Source organism: Kwoniella shandongensis, chromosome 6, assembly GCF_008629635.2.
Source record: "Kwoniella shandongensis chromosome 6, complete sequence".
Classification (NCBI taxonomy): domain Eukaryota; kingdom Fungi; phylum Basidiomycota; class Tremellomycetes; order Tremellales; family Cryptococcaceae; genus Kwoniella; species Kwoniella shandongensis.
The window spans coordinates 1,250,387-1,266,995 of record NC_089292.1 but is presented as its reverse complement, the minus strand read 5'-3'; the positions used below and the strand labels follow the sequence as shown (position 1 = coordinate 1,266,995).

Below are 16,609 nucleotides of genomic sequence, written 5' to 3'. Positions count from 1 at the left end.
TCCAGCCCTTCCCTGAATTCTCAATACAATTCGAGATACACGACACACACTACACAACAGGACAGTCACGCCTGCGAGCCAAGATGTCTCTGTCCAACTACAGTCTTTACCGCTCTACTGCAGACACATTGTCTACTAGGGCTGTTTCCAAGAAGGAGGCTAAGAGAAGTCGAAAATATATTCCGAACCAGAACGAGAGGGAGCGCCTCCAACATTTGGCAAAAATTGCGAGTGACAGTACCTACAAGTCAGAGAGCGAGAACGTAGAGTACACTGGATTGGAATGCCCTGCACTCGGTCGTGGCCTTCGAAACCTTGCCATTGGCATCGTTGAGCCAACCGAGATCGGAGGTAATCCGGAAAAAGTCTCAATCGTTCCTCGCAACGAACATTTTCACTCTCTCTATGTCAACAACCTCATGCCATGGAGTCGAACTCCTGATTCGGATTCAATGATTGGCAGTCGTCTGGACAAGTCGGTCGTCTATGGTATTATTGTCCTGGACAGGGCGACAAACGGAACTGAGAATTGTCGCTACCTTCTGCCCTCTGAGGATGTAAGGACACGTCCTTTCGTGGAACTCACCGACAACGATCGATTGACGTTACAGAGCGTCAACCTTCAGCTGGCTAAGTCAGGCAACCCACAGACCCAACTTCTCGAATGGAACCAAGTGCAGAGACACGGACGAGTGCCTCCAGGGAGATTCGACATCTCAATGTTCAAAGAAGATGTCCCGTACCAGCCTTACACTTTGGAGTCGAACCTTCCCACCCTCGAAGAGGTGCGCAACTTCATTGTCAACGATGCTTCCTTCACACAAGATGACCAAGATACCTATGACCACATATTGGGCAAGGTATCTCTTGCACTGTCCCAAGAATGAGCTGAAGCAGGCAGCTATGGTCAACCTTCCCAATATCTCCCTTCACACACTGATCACAGCAAAAGATGGCTTCTACAATATTCCCCTATGATAGTGCAGTGGTGATTGTGTGATTCGTACTTGTTTCTTGCTGTTAAAGTGGTTACTTTTGGTTTGGAGTAGACAGACTTCTCGGGTCAGGTTTTCAGGCGGCAGAGTAATGTAGCTATGTGTCATAGTCGGGGAAGATGCGCAGTGTGACGTGCATTTTAAATTTGGTCTTCATATGGATCGCAGAGTTACTCCCAAGACGACGATAGCAAGTGTTTCTTAAATATTGCCCACTGGGAGAGCAGTAGAGTCGACTTTCTGCTGCGATCGCCACACTCAGGTGACACCACAGTTGGGAAAGCCACACTGTGGAGTACGGTACATCTTGACATGGCCTTCGAAAATTATAAAAGGATCGCAGTTTTGGTGCTGTGTCGTGCTAGTATATTAGAAAGGATCTAATTGCGTACTTGGAGCATCCCGAGTACGAGGTGGGGCATATACGCTGGCTGCGGGAAGGGGGGCGGCAACTTTCCCAACCCGGTTTTTAACTATAAACAGTTTCCTGTTCCATACTGTATTCTGATCTTTCGCAAGACTCCACCTGCTGTACAGCATTGTTGAAAGATTATCATCCAGCGTTTTTCAGTCTTCAGTAACCTTCCTGAACACTTCTATACCAATCTGAACAGCCCCAATGTCCTCGTCAAGACACGGCCGAGATAGCGATCGCGCTCCTCCTTCGTCCACTACGGTACCCACGTCTTCCCTGTTGGCCACTGCGCGACCCGAACGTGGACCATATGAACCAAGTGACAACGAGTGGATACATCTCAACATACTTGCCGCCTTTGTGGAACAAAAGACCTACGATGTATATGATGATGGTAGAACAGAGAACCGAAGGACTGTGACTTCACTGAACGATCAAGAGCTCGCACAGGGATTCCGGAATTTGGCAGATGGAATCGAGACTCCAGAACCTTTCGATACGGAGAAGTCGTATGGGAAGGTTTTGGTGTCCAAGGTCCCAAATGAAATTGACCTCAGACGGATTTGGTGCAATTCACTCGTGTGGCATACAGTATCTGGGGGCGATACGATCCTCGACAGCAGTCTATTTCGCTCGGTCATCCACGGTGTCTGCGTTCTAGACAAGATTGAGAACGGGGAAAACAGTCGATTCCTCCGTCGACCAGATGATAGATCGGCTTTGCCGGTCCCGATATCATCTTGGGTTGATCTCAACGAGAGTCAAGATGCTGTGTTGAGAACGGTCGAGCGATTCCTCCTCAAATCAGGCATTTCAGAACCTGACCTTTCCGAGTACACCTCAGGTGTTGCAGACCTATATGAACATCATCGAGCTCCTCCGCAAAGATTCTCGGTACCTTGCATCGCCGACGAGGCCTGCTGGATGACCTCGAGGCTACCGAGTCTTCAGTTTCTGAACAATCACACGTTATTCGGTGACCAAGCGGACGAGGCGACAAAGACAGCTTACAAAGAGATTCTGGACAGGGTGAAATTCGTTCATCGTCATGCCGAACGTCACGGTGACAACATCTCCTCGTTTGTCTCTCGTTTGAGACGTCGGTCTTAGTGCCCACCAACATTGATTGCAAAGCCCGCCTGGTGGGAAGGGATCATGCTTGAGTGGCTTGAAGTGACCGCGAAATTGGAATCTCAGTATGTGGTTGTCCCCCGGAGATCAGTGTACATCATCATGTGGAGGAGTCTGGGTAGCAACACCATTCTTTCAGGATCATTCATTCATATGCATTGCGATAGTGACCAGAGACCAGAAAAGACATCTCTGCCGGTGACAAGGTAGTTATTACAACTTACAACAGAGATAAGCGTTGCGCGCGACCATTGGCTATTGCAACGAGTCGTTCCTCTAGACTGTATGTGCCACTGACCAGAGAATGCTGACGAGTCTTGGTGGCTCTGGAAGTGTTTATAAACATGCATAGAATATAGGCGATATGGCCTTATGATCCTGATGAGACCTGCGCTCAATGATAGCCTGAAAACATGTACCGCCAAATACCCATGTATGGCTTTCATATCACTTCACGTAGTCTTCTTCTCTTCACTCATTGTATTCGTCACGTTCCTTCGGTCCATCAGGCGTACCAGCTCTGTTCCCCCAAACGTCAGACAACCGGATAAGCGTCGAACGAGGGGACATTGGAGAAGCTGCTCACGTTATAAGGCATTCCACGGCCGTAGAGAAGGACTTGACTACCGGGAAGAGTGTTGATACCCATTCCGCCGCCCATCATGCCCATACCGATACCGTAGGAGTCTGGAGCCGATTGTCGATACGCATGTTCGATACTGGAATGGTTGTCAGAAACTTGTGCTTGTATTGAGACCTTGTATCATCTTGTCTCACCGATGAGCATCTGGATTGTCGTCTACGAAACTTGCAGCAGAAGGCGCCTAATCCGGTATCTGCTCAGCTTTATCTCACCGGAGTCTACGTGAAGATCGCAGCTGAAAATGAGTAACTTACACCATAACCACCAATCATTGGGTCATACATCCCGCTGAATCAGGGGCATCAGTCGACAAAGCAAGACCGGAAAGGAAAAACAAGGGAACATACCCTCCATATCCTCTTTTGGGCACCACATTAGAGGGCGATTAGTGTCAACTTCCATTATGTTCGATCCATATCGCAAAGATGGGAAACAGTTGGCTCACCCGTAACCGCCATATCCGCCATACATGCTAGGGAGATCTCATCAGGAAATGGATCACATAGAGAAAGAGAAGGAGCCTGCAGCGAAGTCCTGGAGGGGAGTAGAAAGGGAGTGGAGGGGGAAACAGTGAAGGATGACAAAGAGAAAGGTTTCGTGTTGATTGACCTACCCGGGAGCGTACCTTGGCATCTGTCCGAGTATTAGTCAGTCGGGTGGATCGCATAGCAGGCTGTGACAGGATGTGTTGACCTACTCCGTACCCGCCACCCATCATACCGTATGGACTACCCATCATTCCCATTCCGCCCATCCCCATTCCCATACCATACAGCGGCATACCCATTCCCATACCTCCCATTCCCATACCGGGATACATTCCCCCCATGCCACCCATCATCGGATTACCGTAATATGCCTTCATACCCGCCCACGTTTTCAAGTTTGGATTTCGCAATTTCCATTTTGTCGTATATGGAAGAATCGTAGGAAGCGATTTCGGAGTGGGTCGAAACCATTCGGTCGTATTTGGTGGTTCATAGTAGTCCATCCATGGGACGGTAAGGAAGGGACGATCGTCAAATCGTTTTCGGTTACGTTTGGGCATGGCGGAGTGATTTCGATTTTCAATCGGTTTTATATGACCAGGAGGAGGAGGAGGGGAACGTAGTTTTCGTCGAGGTTCGTCGGTATATGATGGAGGGGGTTTAGAGAAACGTACGTTAGGTCTACTAGCGGACTTCATAGCGAGGAGTAAGGATGAGGAACGAGACTGACCATTGTTAATCAAGAATATGTTGCTAAGAAACGAAAGATGAGATTGAGATTGAGATTGATAGTTGTACGATATATTGGGGACAAGAGTGCGTAGTTGTGGCAAAGACGAGAGCAAACTCTGAGTTATGGTTGAAGTTTAATAACTGGGTAGGTTTCCAGGTGATGACAAGAAAAAGGTCTTGACGATGACGGGTGTCGTTGACACTGCTTATTTAGGTTGCTGTCCGAGGGCTTTAGGAGTTGAAGTGTTGAAGAGGATGTAAGAGGCTGACCTGCTGACCTGATGACGAGTTGTGTTTGTGTTCAAGAGTACTCGCTCGGATCGGATCGAATAATGTGATTATTCGTGTTCTGTGAGTATGGAAGATGAAAAGCTACTATATGACAATGCACAGCACTGTAGTAAATGTTCTTACAGGTGAGAACGCGGCTGTCCAGCACAGTGGACAAACATCAATCATTACTCAATCAGTGGTGCACGATCGTGTCAAGGGGTCCGAGGGTGTCAGAGGGACAATAGCGAACAATGCATGCATCGTGTTTTGACATGACGACGACGAGACGCGGAAGCATGGTCGAATGTGTTTCGAGGGACAAAGGGGTAGCACAGGGACAAAGGAGTGTCACACAGTAGGAGTAGAGACAGAGCTGACCCCTTGGTCCGAGGTGAACGGGACATGGTGTGTGTTTGAGTGTGTGTGCATGCGCACGGATCAGCAATTGATAATGACGTAGAGGATGGCGAGCAGCACGCTGATGCTTCGAACTTGGATTGATCGATAGTGTCCGTATGTATACTTGATACAGTCAGTCGTTTTCTGTCATGCATCTGTAGTTGAACGTCGATCATACAACAACAAACACGATGCATTGCTCACATTGATCGTCTTTGCAGCGTTTTGACTTGCGCCGAGCCGCTCGCAAACTGTGCGCCACTAATTCCTGAAATGCCGTCTAATTCCGCCACTTACACTGTTATTACCTCTCCGCACCTTGCACCTGCACCTGAACCTTGCACCTGAAACCTTGGTGATAGTGCGTATACCTTAACTTGCTGTTCCCGTATTATTCTAATTGACACGCGGCACAGCCTCCACTTCCGGTCAATCACTCACTCATATCAACTGTGCTTTCAACAAAGGTAAATACAGTGGTTTCTTCTTGCCACCTGTAACTCATCTTCTTCTTCTTTCAATATCATAACAAGCAACGATGACTTTGCGAAATACATCTGGCAAATTCTCGTTGTCCAACTTCGGGCGTAAAGTCTCTGGAGTAGGTGAACCGACCTCCCCAACAAGAACCAATGGTCACAGCGGTGGATATGGGGATGATGATGTTGCAGCTTCGCCAGGTAGAGACGGTCATGGTGGTGGAGTAGCCTTTGATGGATTAGGGAGGAAGTTGAAGGGTAGTTTGGCACACCAGAGTCTCTTGCCAGCCTTAGGAAACAAGGACGTGAGAGCATTGCAAGAGTGAGTCATAATACGGACAAACAAACATGAGGGATGGGGATGTCACGCTCATATCCGTTTGTTTGTGTAGTATCATCGCGTCCGAGAAGGGCGTCCTGCAGATGGCAGAGAAACTTGCAATAGGTGAGTCAGCTCAAAGCCGTTACAGAATTATGAGATCAAAGCTGATCATTCCGACTTCCAGAAAACCAAAAAGCCGCTTCATGCCTTTCTCCTTACGGTATCCAAGAAGGTCCCGACATGCAGGATATCCTGACACAATCATCCACCCTTCTCGGTCAACTGACGACAGCCCTCAACGTCTTCGCATCTCATCAAGCAAACATGCGAACATGCTTGAAGCGGATTCGGGATCGTGAAGAACAACTTGCCCAGCTCAGGAGTCGACGACGAAATACCGGTCAGAAGGCTGATACAGCTGAGAGGAAGTTGGCAAAGATGGGTCCGGAGAACAAGGCTTTACCTCAGCAGACTGAGCTTCTGGAGAGATTGCGAGGTGAGATGAGAAGCCTGGATCAGGATATCATGACGGAAGAGACAAAGATTGGCGACTTCAAGCGACAGTCAGTGGAATTCAACTTCTCCTGAAAGCATCCAAACTGACCCGACGGTGCAGGATCGTTAAAGAAGCTTTATCGCTCAAGTTTGGCGGCTTGGAGGAGCTTGGAGAGAAGATGTGTATCATCGGCGAGCTTGGGAAATTGCTCCTTGAGGAGATCCCCTTGGAAGAAACACCTGTGGGATACGGTCGAGCTCCTTATACTGGCTACGAAAAGACTGAGAATGCAGTCAGCGAGGCCACTCGATGTGTAAGTCTTCTTTGCTTGATAGAGTTGGAGAGCGTTTCACTAATCTGCTCCCATAGCTCTCTACTGTCCAGTTTCACGCCGCTAGCAACAATCCCAAGCCGCCTGGATTACCTCAGCCTCCTTTCGCTGCGGCTCTGCAAGCTCCTTCTCTTCCTTCAAGCATTGCTGCTGCGGAAGAGTTTGCGAACTACCCCGGAAATGTTGCATCCCCTGAGGCGGAAGGCAAAGGGCGAGGAGATTACACTCTTGACCATTCGGATCCCTACGGCGGTATCCATAACCCCTACAATTCAGGTCCGCCTCAGCTCCCTGCTCACCGTTACAGCGACTTCGGCGGAACTCGAGGAGAGCCTGGAGAGGTCATGTTCTCTGGTCCCAGTGACGACCACCACCCACCTACCGCTGCTGCTGCCGATATGGCTCGCACCGAATCCCCACGCATCACAGATCCTGCGGCCGAGCACGACTACGAGTACGAGCAACAGAAACAGATGGATGCTGAGGAAGCTTGGAAGAAACTGGACGCAGAAGAGGCAGCATGGAAAGAGGAAGCAGAGAAGGAGGAACAACAGGAAGGGCAACTCGACGATCTGCCACATCCTCACCAGCAAGAGAACGGGCATCTGAAATCACCGTGGGAACCACTCAATGTCAAACGTGGGGGAACACCAGAACCCACTACTTTGCACGATAATCCCGTTCCTCCGGCGGTCGCTGCTGGTCCTTCAGTGCTGTCCACTCTTGGAGCCGTTGTTTCGGATCCAGTCCCGTCCTCTGCTCCAGCATCACCGACACCAGATACGGAGGCTGTTGCCTCCTCAATGAACCACACCGCTCCCACTTTCCCCACTCGTCCGACCTACACACCAGGTCCAAGTGAATTTTACACACCTATGGAGAACCCTGGAGATCGTGAGATTTTGGGTGGTGGACCGGTTGCTCCCACGGGAGGCAAGATCTCCGCTGCTGCATTCCGGAAAGGCACCAAGCCTCGAGGAAGTCTCGAACCGGATTCGAACAGCGATTCGGAGAACTCTTCAAGAGCGATCCGACGTTTACCAGTACCCCCTGTTGGCATGCATGCAGCGGGCATCGCCCTTCCGGACAGTCCTGCGATCGGGATCGGAAACGGGAACGATGAAAGTCCCTACGAAGAATCCTTCGGTCAGGACAGACAAGGCAGTCCCCCTCCCGTGTACCATGCAGAGGAGAGTCTGAGGTAGGGATGGACATCGTCGATCATCTATAGGAAGACGAAGTGATCTAATAACGTTTCGTAGAAGTATTATAGTGATTTGTATATAATACCACCTTGCTCCATGCATGCCATGCTATACACACGAGATTAGCTATGGACGCTTGCTGTCTTATCGCATATGAAGCTGCACTTGAAGGGGATGAGTCGTTTTAAGTTTCCCACGATTGTACCATTTTTTTCACGGCGTAGATAGTAAATATCTCGACTCCCAACTTTTTGGTCAAAGCGTATGAGCACGGTGTGCACTCCTTTATCTTTCCTTCTGCCTTCCGTATACAGATAGTCAAGTCTCACAACCCATACCGACATACATACTCCTGAAGAGCTCGCACATCATTCTCTCTTCAGCGAACTCAATCAGATCGCGCCTTCCTCAACTCTATCGGCGCAGCGTACCAACTACAACCCTCGCCCTTCGTCCATTGACCTCCAATCCCATCCTTTACCAAAATCACTACTCGACTAGTCCTTCTTCACGTCCCAACTCCAGGTTCACCTTTGCTCAGCAAATACAAATACGCAAGATGTCTGCGACAACACTCTCCTCAGCTCCCGCTTCTGCTATCCCGGAGAAGTTTGTTTTCCCCGAATTACCAACTGTCGAAGGTGCCGACCCTGCAAGGTCTGTGATTGATGCTTTCAAAGTTGCAACGGCCCAGATTGTGGCGGATGCATTTGGGGAGAAGATTGAAAAGGTCTATCCCGCTGTTGAGATGGGTGAGTAAGATTTCCGCTGCTATCTTATCTTTCGACTTATAAGAAACACTTTGTCACTTGCTTGTTCCTGTCATTGTGTTGCGCAACCTTCTTCAAAACCACTGTTCCTCCTTGTTATCGCTATGAGTTGCTCGCCCTTTCCTTAGCCACCATTGCTATATCTCTTGTACATTTGAGCGTGTGGAAAGTCGACTGATCACCTGGTGCTCCCCTCGTAGGCAAGAAGAATATCGACTTCTCAGTCGCCATCGTTAGGTTCAAGCGAGGAAAGCCTGCAGACCTCGAAGTGTGGGCCAAGAAGGTCATTGACAACGTGAGTTTACGCACAGTTGTCCGACCCCGTTGGTCTGTGAAGAACCTAGCTGATGTGTCATACTTGTATAGTTCAAGCCCTCTGTTTTCCTTTCTGCCGTTTCCACACCGGACAACAAGTTCTTGTACTTCACACTCAAGTAAGTCCTTTCCTCTATGAACCCGCTCACTGCTGTGTTCCCGTTTCAATTTCTGCTTAGCCATACCATCTGAGACGGATATCCCGACTGGTGCATCTGCTAACCCGTCATGACCTTGCAGCAAAGAGTCATTCACTTACCACCTTCTCCGACAAATCTCCCTCACCGCCGAGGCATCTCGCAACGAGCCCAAAAACCACACCCTTCCCTACGGAACCACCCTCGAGGGCGCCGGCAAGCACCTCGTCATTGACTTCTCATCACCCAACATCGCCAAACCTTTCCACGCTGGTCATTTGAGGTCCACCATCATCGGTACCGTCATTTCCAACCTTTACGCTGCGAACGGTTGGGATGTGACTAGGTTGAACTACCTCGGTGATTGGGGAACACAATACGGTGAGCTTACTTGACCGTACTGCAACGCGCTGTAGGATGAAGCTGACGTTTAACCAATTAGGTCTGTTGTCTGTTGGTTTCGATCGATTCGGTTCGGAGGAGGAGCTCGTGCGAGATCCTATCCAACATCTTTTCCAAGTCTACGTCAAAATCAACGCCGCCAGGGATGAGCAGAAGAAGAAGATCGATGCCGGGGAAACAATCTCGGATGAGGACAGCATTCACTCTCAAGCAAAGAGGGTGTTCAAGGCGATGGAAGATGGTGAGTGATAAATATCTTACAGGCATCTTCAGAATGGGCTAATGGGAAGCGGACTACAGGCGAGCCCAATGCTATCGCTCAATGGTCGCGATTCCGAGATTTGTCCATCGAGAAGCTCAAGGTCACTTACGAGAAGCTCAATGTCCACTTCGATGTCTACTGGGGAGAGTCTCAGGTGTCACCCGAGTCGATGGAGCGGGCTGTCAAGATCGTCCAGGAGAAGAACCTGACATGCGAGGACAGGGGAGCGTTGTTGGTTGACTTGACAAAGTTCAAGATGGACAAGGCTATCGTGCGAAAAGCGGGTAAGTATGGAGTGCCATCGAACGCAAGTAAAGACGGGTGCTTATGAATGCTTCACAGACGGTACATCAATCTACCTCACCCGAGATCTCGGTGGCGCTTACGACAAATACCAAAAATACAAGTTTGACAAACACATCTACCTCGTTCAAGCTGCTCAATCACTTCATTTCAACCAACTGTTCAAGACTCTCGAACTCATGGGCGAGCCATACGCGGACAAGCTCGAACACATCAGTTTCGGTCTCGTCAAGGGAATGTCAACTCGAAAGGGTACCGTCGTGTTCCTGGAGGATATTATCGAGGCGGCGACAGAATCGATGCACGAGCAGATGAGGAGTAACGAGGCGAAGTACGCGCAGGTTGAGGACCCATTGGGTACCAGTGAGATCATCGGAACAACCGCTGTCAAGATCCAGGATATGGCGGGTAAGAGGTGAGTGCAACAAGCTTGAGCCACAAAGTGGAATTGAGGCTTACAACGAGTCCTCACATGTGATTAGGATCAACGACTACGACTTTGACATCAAGCGATGTACTTCCTTCGAGGGTGATTTCGGACCTTTCATCCAATACTCTCACGTCCGACTGTGTTCCGTCCAACGAAAGAACCCCAACATCCCCGTCCCGGTGTCCGTCAACGACATCGACGTCTCTCATCTCCTCGAACCTAAAGTCCACGATATCCTTTACCATCTCGCGTTGTATCCTACGGCTGTCAAGAACGCCTACACGTTACATGAGCCGAGTCAATTGGTGACGTGGTGCTTCAAGTTGAGTCACTTGGTCGGTGGAGCGTGGGAGACTGTTAAAGTTGCAGGTGCGGATGAGGAGGTGGCGAAGGCTAGGTTGTTCTTGTATATCACAACGAGGGAGGTTTTGGCCAGCGCTATGAGGATGTTGTCTTTGACTCCTATAGAGAGGATGTAGGTGTGGGTAGATTCTACAGTATACAGTATCGATGCACCGATTGGTACAGTTTGCATAGAGTTTCAAAGTCTATTCAGTATCTCAATTGCTCTCTGTTGACCCTCCGTTCTCTCTCATACCGTTTCTTCCAAGATTCAGCATAGCACTTCGCATTCAAGCAATCCCTCTCCATGAAACTCAGTCTCTCCGAAAGAATGACATTCTCCTTCCTCTGATTCAGATACTGCTCGTTCGTATCCTTCCAAGTCAACTTCCAAGCTTTCACCTCCTTCTCCAAATACTCCAGCCTGACAATCTCCCTTTCAAGAGAAGTGATCTTGACTCGTTGTGATTCGATTATATGCAGCAGGGTTGAGGTCTGTTTTGAGTCATCACGACGTGTTTGGAGAGAACGGAGTTGGATAGTGAGTCGAGATGTCTCACGAATGAGATGATCGCGTAGTGAGGACAGAGTACGAAGTTCTGAATGATTGGAGGATGTTGCGGTACTTGTTTTGGGAACATCCAGTGGTGGAGGTGGCGTAATATGATCATCTTTGTGATTGTTGGTAGAAGAGGGTGATCTCGGCTGGAGCTTGTGCAAACAGCTTCTTTGTGTCCCGACTCGAGCTCTTTGCCAGAACCTGACCGACTGGGAACTACCGGTTGCTCACTTGTACGTTGACATGGTGCTGGGGTACGAGAAGGACTTGTGGCAAGTGCAAGTTCGGGAAGGGAGGAGATAAAAGAGCATGACGATGATGATGATGATGATGATGATGAAGACAAAGATAAGGGCGACGATGACGATGAAGACGAAAGTGTGGAGTCGGAGCGGGTTGTTGGGGGTTTGACCGAAGGATGAAAGGTAGATATAGAGTCGGATCTTTTTCGCTTTCGTTTCTTCTCGTTGTGAATTCCGGCGTGCGAGGGATCACTCTTCCGATTAGACTTTGGCTTTTCGTCTTCTTCGACATCGTTCACCCGAACCTCCGCTCTCGATTCAACTCGTCCGACTGGAGTATGCGTGTTCAAGACGACCGATGATATGTCGTCTTGGGGAGAAGGCAGTGCTTGCGATTGTAGTTCCACTTTTGCTTGGGGTCGCGGTTGTGGTTGTGGTTGGGGATCAAGCTGAAGCTGTAGTCGAGGTTGTGGATGTCGTTTCGCGTCCTTATCGTTCAACTTGATTGGTAACTTGCTCGAACCCTTGCGTAACGCTAATGCAACTTCCCATTTCTCACACTCCTTCGCAACCTTACCCGGCTTCCCTTCTGGCTTCTATATAGTACATCAAGGAAGTCATCAGCTCATCTGCATCTCGGCTTCCCTCTGCCATTGAATAGATGCGGAAGCACAACGCCGACCAATACTTACATTTTGTGATGCCGGGGAGGTGAGGATGTTGGCAATTGAGCTGTTGTTCTGAAGTGGAGCCAAGCTACGAACGGGAGTTCTGATTGGCGTCTACCATATGAGTTCGTCTCTGTCAGTCCTTAAGATGAGACCCATATTGTACTTGGTGTTGAGGAGAACGAAGACTTACCTGGGAACTGGATTTCACGTCTCGCGGTCGAGCACGACGAGGCGTCTTGCAGGAGGGAGTGATTATTGACATTTTCCTCTTGTGTGGAAGATGTATTCGAACCGTAGTGCTTATGATCAGAGTATATGGATGATGTCAGACATTGTATCATTAAACGAAAGGATTGTTTTACGAAGAAGGCAGGCAGATATTGCATTCGTTTCTCAGCTCAGACAGAACTCACCCTGACCCGACATAGAAGATCACTCAACGTCGACTTCAAGATTTACCCTTTGTATGACTGACCAAGTGATCTGTGCTGAGAATGCATTTGGTCCATGACTCCATATCGCATCAAACCTCAAGTGCAGCACGACGCAGGTGTCCAGCTTTCGAATTTCGAACACACGTCCAGCTCTTCGCAACCAAGTCTGGGGTCATTTGTGGAAGATGCGACTGGTCATCAATACCAAAGAACATCTGATTGATAGTTGAATGACTAGTCGAGCGACACACACGCGCTCCAATCCTACGCACATGGCGGTGTCATGGTTACTAACTGCCATCCCATACTGACGAAGCTCAACTCACATTCCTGTGCACTGTGCATTGCTCGTGTATGAACCGTTGCCATCATCCCGAGCGGATCAGCATCCTTTGCTGTCCGGCGCGAGTCCTTGCTGAACTGGTCCACTCGATACGATAGCAACCAAAGACCAGACCAGACCCCACGCCAAGGTATCGTGTGTGCATGTGCATGTGTGTGTGTGTCTGTGCCAACGTCTTCGCGGAGTAGGGTTAAGGCTGAAACGCAGGGAAAAACGGCACGGCAACTCGGCATTCCGGAACAATTCGAATAATACTTCCGAAAGTGGAAGTCACCTTATGAGTCAAGTGCAGCGATTGGGTTTTGGTTGAGGTGCCTCTCATCTCCAAATTGTGTGTGTATGTGTGTACGAAGATGGGTGCGTTCCTCTCAGACTGGAGGACTCACGATCTAGTCTCTGATCTCACGATCGTGATATGTAGCTGTGAGTCAGATCGGAAGATGCTTGAGGAGTCGTTTCTTGTGGATCGCTTACCATCGCTCGTAGAACAGGACGGAACAGAACACATGAACAGAAGAACAGAAGAACAATAGAGAGAAGAACAATAACGTCATGACATTGCTTGTTTCACCCTACCGGATGTTTCAACTGACTGACCGACAACAATAAGATACGAATATGAGATAAGTAATTTATAGATCAAAAGAGACAATGAGGATCTCGAAATCTCGGATCTCGGATCTCTTGGGGGAAGGATTGTCTCACTTCGGATCGGACTATCTACATGTGGACTGTGGGACAATAGAGAACGACAAGGTTAAGGTGAGTTCCGAGTTCCGATTTTCGAGGGAAAGAAAAGGTTCCTAATTCGTGTCCAGGGACAAACAAAAGACGATGTAAGAAGCTTTCGAGCTTCACTCCACTCCCCTTCGTTCTTCATCGCATTTTACAAAGTTCCTACTTGTTCAGAAGAACAAAGAGGAACCATCGTTCATTATCTTACATCTCGAAACACGGGGTTACCACTAACCTTACTGTGTCGTCACTTTACACAATGAACAGTGGTATTGTCTTTTCGTCTGACCAGAAAGAGTTCCTCTTTGTTCCTTGTTACAGATGACCATTCCGTTTTATTTAGGGAAAAAGCCACCGCCCTCGCCTCGCTCCAATCCCACACAACACCCACACCCACACCCACACACAGACACAGGCTACGCAAAGGCGGACTGTGAGAGGGAAAGGGGTATTGCAGTTGAGCTACGCTAAACCAAGCTGAGGGGGAGGGAAGGAATGAAGCACGTTCAGATCGATCGAGCGATGCATGAACGCACGTACAGGTGGAGTGCACGACGAGTTGCGATGCGATGCGATGCGAAAGCAGAAACCCGCACGACCTATCTCTCTGGATAGCCCTGAACACCGAAAGGAGGTTCCTGTTCTTCCGAGACCGTACCGTCCTTGAGCTATCCCAAAGGCACGGCTGAAGTGATTGATTGATTAGTGATTGAAATGTATTCCCATCTCCACATCTCTGCTAAGAATAAGTTGGAGTTTAAGTATATTACACACACGCTAACGTAGTCACACATCCACATCACAATCCAATCAACCAAAGGAACCCCTCCATCTCCACCCCACGCCACTTCTCACCAGTCAGTCAAAGGGGTTAGAGCTAGCAGAACGACCCCAACGTGACACCATCTATCCGCAGACGAGCATAGGAAATAGGACGAAGAGATAGAATCAAAAGAAACTAAGGTGAGTGTGATCATCTCTTATTGTTCTTCTATACGATAAATCTCACTTCAGTCCAACTTGTCAACCGACTTGTTGCAAAAGACTGACGAAGAAGTCTGTGGTCTAGCAGCGTCCAACTTTCCACCTCTTACTCCCTTCTGGCGATAACGACGCATCTCACCCTCACTTCGCACCGAGATTATCCGCATCTCACCAACATCTCTGTATCAAATCAGTCAGAATTACACGTTCGGTGAGTAACATTGTGATCAGTGCTTTCGAGATGTGAGCGAGTGCTAACCTCTTCGCTGTCAATCTTCACACACCGCACATACACACCGCACATACACACTCTCTCGCCACTCACCCACTCATACCGTCCTCGGTCCCTTGAACATCGCCACCATGTCCAAACACTCCCATCACGTCGTCATCGCTTTTCTTGCTGAACCTTGCACAGCCATTCAGTTCTCGTCACACATATCATTGAAGAAAGGATACCTTTGAAATTCGAGGTGAGTAGTGATCACGGACGACTTTGGACGTGCAGTCGTGTCACGCGTACACCGAGTACCCACGTAGTCAAGGCAGAGATGGCACGGATACAAAAAGGGGTAGCTTTTGCCGATCTGATCCTCTTTTGCGTCCGACCACTTCATGTGCTGCTGCGCATGGATGGGTGTTTGGTGGCACCGACCGGATCGGATCGTTTTAGGGTGTCAGAAGGGGTACTGTGTGTGTGTGTGAGGTCTCGGGCGGCGGTGTGATAATGGCTCGAAATACTCTCAAAGGAATGTAACGCTGATTGATTAGTTGATTGATTCATGAAACAGAAATTCCCCAAAAAGGAGGACCGAGCAAGAAGCGCCGAGGGTACTGAAAATCTCAAGCTTCCCCCGAGATACATATAGATCAATCCACACTCATATCCGCTCGACAATCACCGATCAACCGGGGTGTCTGTACTGGCTACTACACCCCGCTCCACTCACTCGAGTATTGACTATCACTTGCTCGCTCAAGCCTCTTCCGTTTCATACAACCAACTGCGGCTATAGATTTTCGTAAAGATAGCACGGTGTACGACGACCGTGTTTCCACTCGGAACGTAACGAACGTTCACAAGAGGTCAAAGCATATCAGGAAACTCTTGCCTGTGAGTTCTGTCTCATCTACGCCCCTTGCGAAGTCTCTCTTCCGTCTTTCCCTCCACGCCGGTGTTAGTCTATCCAAACATTTCACCTCCCAATCACCTTCCGGAACCAACGGAATGATCGGGGGCTCAAATGATGAACAGTGTCCAGACCAAGTTGGATGGATCCCCGTTTATTGCTTCGGAGAGGGAGATAGAGACGATGTTTGCCCCAGATTTCTGGATTCAACTTTGCAACCAGATTTCGTCATATGCTAATCCTGATTTTCGTCCCTTCTGCTTCCCCTTTCCTACCAATTATCTCCTGCCGCCGGGCTGCTTCATGATCCATGACGCCACCACCTACCACCCCGGTTCCCCTTCGCAACCCTAATACGTCGTCGTTCGTCGCTCGACCCCGTAACAACTGGCCGTACCTTCTTTAACCCTTTTCCCCTATAACTCGTCGTCGTGGTCATTGCTCCAACTGCCACTTCCCATCTACCATCCCCGTTCGTTGATCATCGCGCTCGAATCAACTACCCCTGCAATCGCACCCTGCGTATATCGTGCTCTTACATTGGTCTGTGCTGCATAGCCCCACGTACTCAAACGACCCGAATCTTTCGATCTTGCCAAAATCTTCCTATATCCACTGCTTTATATAGTGACCACTCTTCT

General features: G+C 49.1%; 6 protein-coding genes across 6 annotated transcripts; 4 read left to right on the top strand and 2 right to left on the bottom strand.

The window, feature by feature from the left end:
* Positions 1 to 83: 83 nt before the first annotated feature.
* On the top strand, positions 84 to 887 carry CI109_103754 (uncharacterized protein; the record flags this gene model as incomplete). The annotated part of the gene is made up of 1 exon (XM_032001743.1): positions 84 to 887. One exon carries the CDS (start codon positions 84 to 86, stop codon positions 885 to 887), a length of 804 nt encoding a protein of 267 aa, XP_031863906.1.
* Positions 888 to 1,614: 727 nt separating this feature from the next.
* CI109_103753 (uncharacterized protein) lies at positions 1,615 to 2,520 on the top strand (the record flags this gene model as incomplete). The annotated part of the gene is made up of 1 exon (XM_032001744.1): positions 1,615 to 2,520. One exon carries the CDS (start codon positions 1,615 to 1,617, stop codon positions 2,518 to 2,520), a length of 906 nt encoding a protein of 301 aa, XP_031863907.1.
* Positions 2,521 to 3,076: 556 nt separating this feature from the next.
* On the bottom strand, positions 3,077 to 4,370 carry CI109_103752 (uncharacterized protein; the record flags this gene model as incomplete). Its single annotated transcript, XM_032001745.1, has 7 exons — positions 3,077 to 3,260; positions 3,319 to 3,365; positions 3,439 to 3,472; positions 3,532 to 3,543; positions 3,630 to 3,656; positions 3,798 to 3,817; positions 3,882 to 4,370. The coding sequence occupies 7 exons, from the start codon at positions 4,368 to 4,370 to the stop codon at positions 3,077 to 3,079; spliced, it is 813 nt and encodes a 270-aa protein (XP_031863908.1).
* Positions 4,371 to 5,614: 1,244 nt separating this feature from the next.
* CI109_103751 (uncharacterized protein) lies at positions 5,615 to 7,909 on the top strand (the record flags this gene model as incomplete). The annotated part of the gene is made up of 5 exons (XM_032001746.1): positions 5,615 to 5,877; positions 5,948 to 6,000; positions 6,062 to 6,440; positions 6,494 to 6,686; positions 6,743 to 7,909. The coding sequence occupies 5 exons, from the start codon at positions 5,615 to 5,617 to the stop codon at positions 7,907 to 7,909; spliced, it is 2,055 nt and encodes a 684-aa protein (XP_031863909.1).
* Positions 7,910 to 8,468: 559 nt separating this feature from the next.
* On the top strand, positions 8,469 to 11,007 carry CI109_103750 (arginine-tRNA ligase; the record flags this gene model as incomplete). The annotated part of the gene is made up of 8 exons (XM_032001747.1): positions 8,469 to 8,661; positions 8,880 to 8,974; positions 9,046 to 9,113; positions 9,235 to 9,512; positions 9,574 to 9,774; positions 9,834 to 10,079; positions 10,138 to 10,513; positions 10,581 to 11,007. 8 exons carry the CDS (start codon positions 8,469 to 8,471, stop codon positions 11,005 to 11,007), a joined length of 1,884 nt encoding a protein of 627 aa, XP_031863910.1.
* Positions 11,008 to 11,343: 336 nt separating this feature from the next.
* On the bottom strand, positions 11,344 to 12,604 carry CI109_103749 (uncharacterized protein; the record flags this gene model as incomplete). Its single annotated transcript, XM_032001748.1, has 3 exons — positions 11,344 to 12,267; positions 12,364 to 12,453; positions 12,533 to 12,604. 3 exons carry the CDS (start codon positions 12,602 to 12,604, stop codon positions 11,344 to 11,346), a joined length of 1,086 nt encoding a protein of 361 aa, XP_031863911.1.
* Positions 12,605 to 16,609: the final 4,005 nt, after the last annotated feature.